Source organism: Drosophila elegans, unplaced genomic scaffold (assembly GCF_018152505.1).
Source record: "Drosophila elegans isolate 14027-0461.03 unplaced genomic scaffold, ASM1815250v1 contig_149, whole genome shotgun sequence".
Taxonomy (NCBI): domain Eukaryota; kingdom Metazoa; phylum Arthropoda; class Insecta; order Diptera; family Drosophilidae; genus Drosophila; species Drosophila elegans.
The window spans coordinates 19,577,208-19,590,396 of NW_024545513.1; the positions used below are offsets into that span (position 1 = coordinate 19,577,208).

Genomic DNA, 13,189 nt, shown 5'->3' on the forward strand with positions numbered 1-13,189 from the left:
AACATTAAATGCCCTTCACTAACAACGTTAAAAAGGATAATTGATAATATTAATATACCAGGTCCATTCAACAACATTTCCAATAAAACTTTAAAAAATATCAATGCATTTAAGGTCCCACGCTTATTTTAAATTAAAAAAAAAAAACTCACAAAGAAATTAGAAATATCGATTAAAGGAAAATGTATAGCGTTTGACAATTTTATTTTATATCCAGTTATGAAAATGTAAAGCGTTTAACTTATTTATTTTTTAAATAAAATTAAATTTTTGCACACCTGACGACCCCTTGTGTTAATATTTAAGAAGAAGACCCTGAAAAAAGCAGCATCTTGCTACACATGCATTTGTCTGCAGCATGGCCCTGGGTTTTCCTCCATTTTCCCCCATTTCCTCACTGTTTCGTCCTTCCTTTTGACGTCAGGGCAGGATGTAAAATTGGGACCTTGGGTTGGGGTGGGGCGGGGGGGATGGAAGGGGGCTAGAGGCAGACTGTGTGACAGCTTTCTTGAGATGCACTTCACGTGCATTTGACTGCTTAAATAAATTTTGCTCATGGTAATAAATTCACTAAAACTCAAACTACTGGCAAGGATGTGGGCCACCCAGACCACCCACTCGAATGCGAGGACAACGGGAATGCTGACGGCTTTATAAGACTTTTTGTTTAGACACTCATAAACATAATTGACGTCATAAAAACAGACAGAAGCAGCAGCGGCAGCAGCAACAACAATGACATAATGTCATGTAAATCTGTGCAGAGATTCCGTGTGTGGATGGCATTTTCCCCCAGCTTTTCCTCTGTCGCTGTGGTAAGTGAAAATCATTAGTTTCAAGTCTACACAAAAGCCGAGGCATTTGTTTTGTTTGAGCTGCTTTAAAATGAAATGCCTCTCATGTTTTATATGGCCAAAAAGGACCTGCTTTCCACTTTCCACTTTCCCGTTTCCCCAACAAAAAAATCCTCCATATACCATATATATTGTATATGAAACTGTGGTATCCCCCCTCTTCTATCCCGGGCAAAGCGGCCTGCATTTTTTTGTATAAATTCTAACAAATTGTCTACACTTCCGACCAAACGGCGCTCTCTCATAGAAAACCGCCCGCTCAACCGCCGTCCCCTTTTTTTGCCCACTCGGTGTAACCTAGTCCCGCTTGGCTCTCCATAAATCAAAAAGTGCTTGGCTACAGTTTTACAGTTGGTGCATTTGCTTTGTGTCCTATCTGCCCCCCTCTACACATTCTCCATACCCCCGTCACTGTGTTCTCTGTGCTCTCTTTTCTTTACATTTTTTCATGAACTCCACATTAGTTGTGGGGGCTTGTGGGTATGGGTAATGGTCCACATGCTTGGCATGCCGCACTTTTGTGCGTCGCCAACTCTCGCAGTTTAACATATTAAAAGTGAAGTGAAGTGGGCACACTGGCAGAAAAGATGCGATGAGATGGACACACTGATGCTTGAAATTAAACAGAAATGGGCACACTTTGTGAACAATTAATTTGATTGCAAGAAAGGATAAATAATTAGATTCAATAACTTTAGGTAAATTGAAAGTCAAAGTCTTAAAAAGTATTAAAAATAAAAAAATATATATTTTTAAGAACATTTTAACATTAAGGTAGATAAGTTAAGTTTGGTTTGGAAAAAGCTTAAAAAGATATTTGATAAAAGTCCCAAATATGTTTGTTTTTAATAAGATAACAATCACAATCAAAAATAAGTTAAGTTAGTTTTTTTTTTTTTTCAGTGCATCTGTAATGGGCTACTTCTAGAAAAATCTCACAATGAGCCGGAGAAAGGGGAGCAGAAGAATGTGAGTTCAGCCCGCCTATTGTTGCCTGCCTGATCCCATTCATTATTCACCATTGGCAAGTCCTTGTGTGGAATGTCCTTTGTACCACTTGGCGAGAGATAAGCACCCATCCTCTAATCCCAACCACATTTTGCACTTCCTGTTGCATATCCATCCAATAATTATCCATTGGGACTGAAGCCTCTTTGGGGCCTCTGTGGGGTTAAGTTAAGCTTCAACGAGACGAGAGCCTTTTGAAATATAATACCGTTATTTACACATCACTTCATTGAGGGCGCAATTTTTTAAACAAACAAGCGACAAGGAGAAAGAGGTTCTTATCGTCTCGGCTCGTTTATCAAGCTCATTAGTCGCTGTCGCATCTTCGTCCTCGTTTTTGTCCTTATTTTTTTCCCGCTTTTTGCGGGAAATTATTGAACAGCATCGAAAACATTTTGAGCGCGTCCTTCGAAGTGGCCGTGAAGGAGTCGCTTTTCAACCCGAATCCCCTCCCCCCTCGAAGACGCTTTTATGCTTATTAATGATGCTACATGCAATTTATGGCCGTAGTTAAAACGCTGGCGCAAATTAATGGACGTAATGTGCAATGCCCTCCAAGGATTCACACACATCACTGCGAGGAAATCTCCTTGAAGGGATAAAGCTCTGCCTAATTACAGTTGAAGATAATGCTATGGAACCAAAAGCTGCAGGCAGTAACTACGAAAGAAATGTTAGTAAGGTAGTGATTGGTGAGAAAACATCGTGAAAACAAGAAAGAAAGCAAACTTCGGCAAGCCGAAGTTCATATACCCTTGCAGCTATCGCAAGAACTAAATATTTTTGAAAACATTAAAATTATGATTTACTTGCGTATATGTTTAAAAACATTGAAGCTATGACGATTTGCAGCTTAATTATTTGATTGTTCTTTTATATATTTTTATTATTTGTATGGGAGCTATATGATATAGACGTCCGATTTTGATGAAATTTAAATCATAATTCTGAAATATTTAACCATTGCTGTATGTCGAAGAACTAAAAAAAAAATTAAAAAACAGCAAAGTTATAATTTTTTTCAATTATTTTTCCGATTGTTCCTATGGGAGATATATGCTATAGTCGTCCGATTTTGATGAAATTTTAACCATAATTCTGAAATATTTAACCATTGCTTTATGTCGAAGAACAAAACAAAAAATTAAAAAACAGCAAAGTTATAATTTTTTTTCAATTATTTTTCCGATTGTTCCTATGGGAGCTATATGCTATAGTCGTCCGATCCGGCTCGTTCCGACTTATATACTACCTGCAATAGAAAGACAACTTTTGGGAAAGTTTCATGCAGATAGCTTTAAAACTGAGAGACTAGTTTGCATATAAACGGACGGACAGACTGACAGACGGACAGACGGACAGACGGACGGACAGACGGACAGACGGACATGGCTGGATCGACTCTACTAGTGATGCTGATCAAGAATATATATACTTTATAGGGTCGGAAACGTCTCCTTCACTGCGTTGCAAACTTCTGACTGAAATTATAATACCCTCTGCAAGGGTATAAAAAGGAGTCTTATTGACAACAAATTTTTTTTTTTCTTACAAATTAGTAGGTAAAGTAAAAATAGAGATGAAACTGAATATTTATTTATATTTGCTTTGAGTTTTAATTAATATTTAACATTTGATTTGTATAATTTAAGTTTCAATTTTAAGACTTATTGACAAAAAAATATTTTAATTTCTTGAAAATAATATAAGTATATGGCTAACAGCTTTGGAAATTAAAGATGAAAGTCAGCAATCAGTTTCATATTGGTTTATATTTAATTTAGTTTTAAAACAATATTTTATATAAAGTCTGATTTCTGGTCCTCATTGAAAGCTAGTTGATAATACAAAAAAAAAAGCCCCAATAAAATATAAATACAACTTAAGCGAGGTATAAGTTTCGAATAAAACTTATTGAGCTGTAACCAGTAATCCAAGTAGAATGAAAAGCTGTCCAAAGATGGATAAAGTTAAAAGAAAACACAAACTCTGGGCAAAGCGTAGCTAAGGATCACTTAACCTATTTGAAGGCACTACCAAACAGCAAATTTAATTACTTAAGCTCATTAAGGCTCATTACCCTCAAGTTCGACTGCTGAAGCATTTTAGTAGTTGAATTGGCTGCAGCTTGCAGGTGAACGATATGGCACACAGGCAGGGAGATAAACACCCAGCCGAACAACCACCGGGTTAACCCACAAGGCTGGGCAAGGCAAAGCAAGGCTTAACCCCCCGCGTGTTCCCTTCTGGGCTTTCCCTTCAACGATTTTCCCTTTTCCCTCCGCCCAAAACTCTCCCATTCTCTAGCTTTCTAAACTTTCGCACAAAAGGAAGCAAACCCTCAAATGGATCTCCATGGTTCCCGGGTCCCTTAACCCCCTACTGCCCGCCTTCACGGCTCCTTTAACCCCATACTGCCCCCCTCCCTCCCTGTGGACTGCAACTTTTTGACTTTGTGTGCGCCTTTTGCGGCTGTTGTAGCTGCGAAAATTTATGGCCAATTCAATAAACGATTTTATTACATGCGCACGTTGTGTTAACAATGTTATTATTATTGGCGCCCAGTTCCGAAAAAGGGTTGCCGAACGGAAAGGAAAATCCCGAATGGAAAGCCCCGGGCAATGCAGTGAATTGGTTCCTGGACGGCGATGGCGATGGCGACGGCGAACGGGTTAAGCGAAGCCAATTATTATGAAAATTAATTTATTTTCTATCGGTAATATGAGGCCAGAGCCCAAATGCCGGCTACTTTTCGATGGCGTGGAGTGAGCGGAGGACGAGGGGGCGAACCTGGTTCTTATCGCCAACTGGCCAGCAGAGCTTCCAAGCCCCCCTCCCCCCATCGAAAAGCCCCCCCCGTTTCGTCTCCCTGGGCACTTATCCACTGAAATTGCATTGCCAAATGCTTTTACTTTGTTTACTGCCCTGCAATTGTTGTTGGCAAGCAGCACTGAGGAAAATTTAATTATTCTTTTTTATTGAAAGTTACTTTAAATGAAATCTGAGGTGTTAAAAATATCTGTATATATTGTAAACCACTTTAAAAAGTAGTTAAGAGCTGTGACGGACTAGATTTTCTATAGTGGTTATCTTAATACCAATGTTGCTATGACTTGAGAAATTGTTTAATCATTTCTTTTCGATTTATGGATTCAAAATAAAGCATTGCATACTTTATACACTTTAAGCAGTGATTACAAACCTCTAGTGATAATTTATTGCGAGGATGAAGTATGATATTTATGCCAATAAGTAAATATTCCATGCATAATTTTAAAGTGATTTTTCTTTTTGTTATATTTTATATTTTAATGAAGTGACTTATTAGCATGACATTTGTAAATTTAACAATGGTCAACTGCATATCAAAAACGATGCTTTGTGCATAAAAATGTTAATTAATTTAGCTAAATGTCAATTGGATACCTGAATAAAGTATATCCATGGATTTCAATATACGTATATATTAGCAAGCATTTAATTAAGTTTTTTTTTTGGCTGTTATCCCAATGTGCAGCCCACTGTCTGCAACGATTTGTGCTTTTGTTTGTCCAATACACAAAAGGCCAGCGCTCACATATTCTCACACAGATACTCCGCACACTTGTGTCTGTGTGTGTGGAACCTTATTTTCCGCAAACGCATTGTGCTCGTATCAGAGAGTGTGTGTGTGTGTGTGTGTGTGCAAACACAAAGAATTCATAGAAGGCGCACTCATGTGCAACCCAACAAGGCAACAAAAGTCTCATTACTTTTACTTGGCAAATAATGAACCTAACAACAAAACAGCCAAACACACACACACACACCCACATACATGCACTTGCCAGCATATGTCGCTGCATATGTGTGTGTGTGTGTGTGTCAATTTGACAATTGACTTTGGCTCACTAACACACACATGCACACTTATGTGGCAGGATGCGAATTCACGCTTCATTCTTGAGGCCAGTAATTTGGATTTTGTGGTGTGTGGTATTCCCATAAGTATGTGTATGTATATATATGTCACGGACTCACTCTGATTTCTTCTATTTATAATTAAATAATATTTACACTAGAAACACAAAAATACTTTATATGTACTTAAAACACCATCATATTCATTATTAACTGTATAAAGTGTTTAAAAACTTACCTTTAAGACATGGGTCATATGTTTACTGACCAATAAAACGACCGTTAATATTGTTTTAGTTTCCTAAAATAACTATTAATTATTCCTTATAATTTAATTATCAATATACTGTAGTAAATGATTTTGTAACAATTTAATAAAATAACCAAAAATGCCCCTTCATCTGCACTTTAATATCTGATTTGATCTACAATGCCCAAATAACGGCAGAGTTTTATGTTGAAGTAATAAGAGATCAGTTGGAAATACAAAATAGTAAATTTCTTAAAGCTTGAAAATGCAAAAACCGTTGATAAAGATGGCCGCCAAAGAAATACATATTTTATAAAATAAGGACCGTTTCAAAGGTTCTCCCTTACCTTTACCCTTTTTGATAAATAACTTAAATGTTGTTTAATGGCGCCACACAGACATATGCACAATCATGTTGCCCAATCATGCTGGCACTCAGTTTAATTGGTTTTAAAGTTTCAACAAAAGTGAAGCTAGTTGGGTAGTGGGGGAGTTAGGTCCAAGGGGCAAACAATGGCATACGGAACTGCAGCGGAACAGATGTGTAACAGGTTGACCCACACAACCAAACTAACCACTCTATGCCAAAAAGACGCCCCAAATAAAAAAAACCCCACAATACACAAACCCTGAACAGAAATTAAAAAACAAAGACGAAACTCACCAACAGCGCGTCGCAAAGCTCTTGAAACTTTGGCAGGGGCGTGCGGAAAAGGGGGCTTCAGCTCAGTGGAGTTCGGTTCGGTCAGGCGGCTTTTGAGTGTTTTCCACCTGAGCACAAACTTAAGTGGCGAAACTTGATTAAAACCGCACACTCAGACACACACACACACAACCAGGGGCGTAGGGCGGGGTCCAAGCCAAAAACCCGGATCGGGCTAAAAGTTTCTGATACGTCTAAGGACAGGTCGGGGATTAAGTTGCGGTTATGCACTTCACCGATGCCTAAGTCAAAGTTGCACACATTTCATTGTACACTCATTCAAAAATTAAGGTCACTCAAGAAGGTGTTCAAAAGTTTGGATATTCAAAGAAAGTTATTAAATAAAAATATTAAAGCGTAAGTCATTACAGGCGATTCATGTCTATTCTTAAATTTACTATTTTCCTTCCTATTTTTCAATAAATAATTTTAGGAATCTCTCAAATATTGTACATATTTAAATAAAAAAAAAAAAAACATTAATTTAAATAGCAATTTCTGATTCAAATATTTTATTTTTTTTTCGTTTACAATTTCAATTATTTTAATGTAGAGAATTTTTAAAATAAGTTTTGCGTACCGAAGTGGGAAATTTATTTTTAATTTATTTTAATACATTGCTCCTCACCAACTTTTATCTTAACAAATCTTAAATTTCTTTTGTAAATACTTATACATCCGATTGTTTTTATTGTTGCCTTTATTTATTATATGTTTTTCACATGACATCCACCATTGTCTGTTACTAATAAAGTCGTTTATAAACTTTCCTTAGAAGGGCAGATCCAAAGCGTATTCCTGTTGCTGCCTCAGAAATTGATGAACTCCCGGATAGTCCACAAAGATGGGGGCGTACCGCTCAAATGGATCCTGGTCGGTATCGTAGAGGAATCCATTGTCGACTAGTGGCTTTTCATCTGGAACTGGGTGATTGTTCTTAAGTGGTGGCAAATAGGCATTTCCAGGCAATTCCGCCGAGAAACAACAGACTGCAACCAGCAGGATCAGGATCAGGATAAAAGATTGGTTCAACATCTTGGTAGCTCCGATTGATGGCTTCAACTGTTCTACAACTTGAAATGCAATTCGCTTTTATGGCCAAATTAGCAAGGCCAACTAGAGTGCACTATGAAAAATATGTGTATTCAAATATTAATATTATTACATTTTTTTTTGGCAGTTTTAAATTTTTTTTTTCATTTCCTAAAAGTGTTTTTTAAATCAACTATTATTGCATTTGAGGTAACCCAGCTACACTGATATGACAAAAGTGTAATCAATTAATGATTGCAACGATAAGTTATGAGGCTATCAAAAAAACCTATTTTTAATTTATAATTTTTATTCGGTAACGCATTTAAGAAGCAATTTAAATATTTTGTCATTTTTTATTTATGTTCTATATATTAAAAGCCAGTTTAAACATTTTCAAAAATCGCAATAATAAGGTTTTCTTTTCCAAATATCAAGGCAATTGCTTAAAGTGTACTCTTAACAATTCAATGAGACTCTGCCAGACCTTGGGCTGAAAATAAATTTTTGGCTGCTCATTAGATAATAATGTTATGCTGATCCTGATCTTCAGCGACGGGCCAAACCTTCGCTTCTGGCTCGTTATCTCGCATAAATTTCCCGATATTTCTATGCCACACACATGGGATACTGGTTTGTAGCTCTTATACTGAAATTTGTGGCAGCGAAAAACGAAGCTTCTACGACCGACTGTCGAATGTCGGATTTTTGGACGCATGCGCCTTGGGCCGACAAATATCTGACGAATTACAGCGTTTCCCGCCAAAGTCGCCGATGGAGGGCATCAGTTCATCCATCTGGCGCGGCTTTGTTTACCTTTGTTATCAGCTCTTATCACACGACCTCTCACCGGGTTTTTCGTGGGAGTGAAGTGGCCGCCCATTGGCTGTGGAAAACCCACTATATGGGCAAATGGTGTTATTCCCTCCTTCCTCCGCGTTTTTTGCCTTAACCGGCAATTAAATGCAATTAATTCGAGACAAGACGAGACGATGCAAACGTAAATGCAAATCTCTTCAAACACACAAAACTTGTGTGTGTCGAACGGCAAAATGAATGACAACGACAAGTTGGCTAAGCCCTAAAAGGCATAATTAAGAGTTAGTATTGCAGTAGCAACAACAGACTGAGATAACTGGTAACCGGTAAATGTTGAACAACAAAACAGGAAAGGATATTCCTAGCTGATGGAATAACGAATTTTAAATGTCCTTTTCCAGGGCAAAATGTAAATGTAAATCTATTTTTCCTCACAAAAAACGCAATCTTAAATTGATCTTAGAGCTGTATTGAATTCAAAAATGTTTTTGTTTTTAATTTAAATGGACAATAAACTATATTCTATGGTATATCTCAGATGGACCTGAATCCAATAAATAAATAACTTTTTTTTTTAATTTTAAATAAATATATAAAATACACAATTTTAAATTAATAAACATTTAAAGAAATGTACCCAATAAACAGATTTGTCTTAGTACCGAGTATGATGACAGTGGCGTATGACCTTAGATGTCAAACATTGAATGCTACATGCTGATAACATTTGTTGCTTGTTGGCACTTTTAGGATCTGAAGGGGTTAAGACGGGCGACGACCATGCCCACTTCTGATGTGGCCTGCAACACTTCCGGCATTTAAGCAAACAAAATATGTAGTAACTAGGAAAGCACACGGCTGCAACAAGCCAGAGCGCAATTTGTGTTCTATTTGGGGACCCGTGCCCTTCACCCCCTCTTCCCACCCCTTCTTACACCCCTTACACCCCCGATCAAAAACAAAATTCGGTCAAAATTATAGTATTGAAGTTAAAGCATGTCAAGCAAATCGTTTTGTGATTAATATTTATGTTTTTATTTTGAACTAATTTTGGGTGTTTAACCTATTAGTTAATCTGATAATCTGATAGTTTTTCAATTATTTATTCTCAATTTCTATATATTTTGTGTTTATCTCATTGAAATTATTTTTTCCTATTTCCTCCTTCCCTGTATTTGTTATTTATATAATAATAATTTATTAAAATGTTGCGTTTTTTTGTCAATAAGTTATAAGAACGCCATCACTGTTAATTATTTTAACATTTTGTAATGATTAATTTTGTTTTAAGTTCATTAGATCTTTTTATTTACTTATTAAATCTTATGTCATTCGATTTAATTTATTTAATTTATTATTTAATTTATTTAATGTATTACATTTTGCAATAAAGTGTTTAAGACATTTTTAGAGCTAGTATTTATACCGCTGGTGTATATCCTCCCCCTTTATTTTGGCACATGTGTAGACGAAAAATGCGGCCATGTAGGCTAATGAGTTCGTTCCATGTCGGACGTGTCTTGTTTATGTCCTTTTATTTTTTTTATACCTCCCACATACTGCTCCTGATTTTGTTGGCATATTGTTGTTGTTGTTGTTGCTCTTTATGTGCCGCTTAACGAGGACGTTCCATTGTCTTCTGACGGTCCAAACAAAAATGCCAGCGGCAGCGTCACAACTCGCTATCCATACGGAGATTCAAGAACCCAGATTGGAGAATGAAAATTTTAGACAACACAGAGCTGGTTAAAAACACATTCCAAATAAACTAAGTCCAAACTCAAAGAAATATTTATTTATCATTTGAAATGAATCACAAGGTAAGGTGTTCACAAACTTGGAATAAAGAATATATTTCAAATCCGGAAGTTTGAAGAATTCGTTTCGAAAAACGACTTTAATGTTCTACATACTTTTAGACAATGTTGTAGGTGGTTTTACGTCTTTACTTTTTCTTTAAATTTTAAATATTATATATTTCTTATAGAAATGCTTTGTTGACCAAATAGATTTTAATTTAATATAGTTATTTCATAACTCCAGCTGATACATTTATAGTGCAAAATTAAAGAACTTGGGATCAATAAAATTTTTTATTGTACTTTTTTTTTAATTTTAAAAAATTAGTTATTAAAAGTACGAGTAACTTAATTTTAAACATTAAATAATTTTGCAAAAAAAAATTTATTGGTTGTGCTAAAGAAATCACTAGGTCGTTGAAAAAAAAATGTAAAGGTGTCTAAATATATGCATTGAAAGATAAATGCTATTGGACTTCCAAAAATATATAATATGTACAGCATATAAGTGATTTCAAAAACCCAGTGATTTCTGTGGCACCTAACTAGTTATATCTATATCTCATTAGATAAAAGAGTACAATTTTCAATCGAAATCCACTACTCAAAAAGCCTCCTCAGCCATTTAAACCTCAAACTGAGCAACTCCAGAACAAAGGCAACCACAGCAGCGGATAGAAACAACGCATAAACTACGTACAGACCGCAGAAGGCATTCAACGGAATGGCCGTCACCTCGTAGTCATCCTCGTAGGGATCACTGTACAGGCTGCTATCGAACTCACGAACGAAATACCCAATAATGCCGGCCGAAAACAGTTGCTTGATCTTCCGATCAAAGGCGAATTTGAGCAGCGAATGACGCCGCAAGTAGATGACCAATTGATAGTTGAGGATGTGCTCCCTGATGTGGGTCAATCGGCTGGTGCTCCAGTGCCTCTGATTGTACGAGGACATCGTGGCCATTAGCGAGGTGGTCGTGAGTCTAGTCTCCTCAGCCGAACTCTGCATATAATCGAAGCGATCGCTGGATCCGTTCCGGGTCAGGACGGTCATGCTGTGGGGATAGTAGTCCAGATATTCCTGCGAAATCAGTGTGTAGTTGTCCCTGATCAACTCCGCTATTTGTGTGGGCACGGCCTTGGTGTAGGGCATGCGAAAGGAGTCGTATAGTTTGCCCTGGTAAACGACTCGCAGGACCAAAACCAAAAGCAGCCAGCCGGCGTAGAGTATGCGTATGCGGCCACTTCTGGACAGGCTCCTCGCCTCCAGGGGATTTCCCATCAGGGTGGTCAGCACCTGGAGGGCATTATAGGCCAAATCGGACTCCTCACCCTCGATTTTCTTTCGCAGCCACACGACCAGAACGACCAGGACTCCGGAGAGGATCAGGGCCAGCCAGACTGTCCCACAAAAGGGCACCGCCAACTGGGCCACTGCGCCGTATTGTTCGCTCATGTGCATAATGAAGACCAGCGAGCTCTGATGGTACGAGCACGTGAAGGAGAACTGCGACCGATGCTGATGCGATCCACTCATGGCCCCGATCAGTATCGAGGAATTGCTGTGTATCACCTGGTCGAAGCACCCACTGCAGGCATCCTTGATGTCCGGCGATAGGCACTTGTCGCACGGCTCCTCGAGCTGAATGCGAAAGCGAAAGATCTCGGCCAGCAGTTTGATGAGCTCTCCATCGATACCGGTTAGTCGCCAGATCTCCGCCCGTTCGGCCGGATCACTTGAGTTGCCATCGAAGGAGACGAACGGCGGCAGGGGATACCAGCTGACCTGCAGTGGACATCCCGAAAGACTGCTGAGGGCCCGATCGAAGGACCTGGCCCAACGATCCTCCCGAAACGAACCATTCACATAGCGATCCACGAACTCCAAAGTGACACTCTGATCGCAGTGTTTGTTGTACAAGCAGTACGTGTAGATCCGAACCACGCCATACCTCGTTTGCGTGAGCAACAGGACATTCAGAGTGTGGAAACGCACACAGGTCTTGGCTATATCCCTGAGCATCTGGTGTCGCCCGGCTCGCGAGGACATGCGACGCGTGAGCAGGATCAGAAAGTTATATTCCCGCGTCGAGTGCATATCGGTGAAGTTGAAGCTCAATGTGTTGAAGGCCTGGGCGGAATTGACCAGGAAAACCACATAGCATGCGGGCACTTCGGCTGGTGGCTGCTGAAATGTCCGCACTGCCATCGAATCGCCAACCTCCTTGATGATCATGGTCATCAGCTCCTCCTGCACGTGATCCCGATGCTCGTCCTCCGGCGTCAATTCAATTACGGCCAATGTGATCTGCGAGGGGCTAACCTGCTCGTCCAGAATTTCCAGGGCTGCCGCAACCAGGGGTGCCATCACTTCCGGTTCCGGCGGATGAACTGCACCCATTGCCAGACACCGAAGTGCCATCAAAAGCCACAGATACTGAAACATTTGCCCGCCGTTGCTGTTGCAAGTTGACGAACAAATGCGCTGGCTAATTTCCCTAATGGTAAACTTTTCAGTTCAACTCAATCGCCGATAAGCGGCCTTTCATCAATACCGAATTAGCCATTCTGAACCCGATCTAATCCTTTGCTGCCAGTGGATCCAATTAGCTTAATGTTACCAGATATTATGAAACTATTCAAATTATTGGTTTGAATAATGAAGAAGCTAATGCATTAAGAAAAAATTTGCATTACTAGAAAAAATTTGCTGAACAAAATGCGTTTTAGGGTATGCGCATTGGCTTTAAATTTAATCACTAATACGCAGTGTTGGTTTTTTTTTTGAATATATATTTTCATAGTTGCATTCTTTTTTCAGC

The 13,189-nt window shown here is 38.6% G+C and overlaps 2 protein-coding genes across 2 annotated transcripts; both read right to left on the reverse strand.

Annotated features, from left to right (window-relative positions):
* Positions 1 to 7,486: 7,486 nt before the first annotated feature.
* Positions 7,487 to 7,750, reverse strand: LOC108138490. Its single transcript, XM_017260693.1, has one exon. The coding sequence runs from the start codon at positions 7,748 to 7,750 to the stop codon at positions 7,487 to 7,489; it is 264 nt and encodes an 87-aa protein (XP_017116182.1).
* A 3,215-nt stretch (positions 7,751 to 10,965) lies between these two features.
* On the reverse strand, positions 10,966 to 12,813 carry LOC108138489. The gene has a single exon (XM_017260692.1). The coding sequence runs from the start codon at positions 12,811 to 12,813 to the stop codon at positions 10,966 to 10,968; it is 1,848 nt and encodes a 615-aa protein (XP_017116181.1).
* Between the last annotated feature and the right edge of the window lie 376 nt (positions 12,814 to 13,189).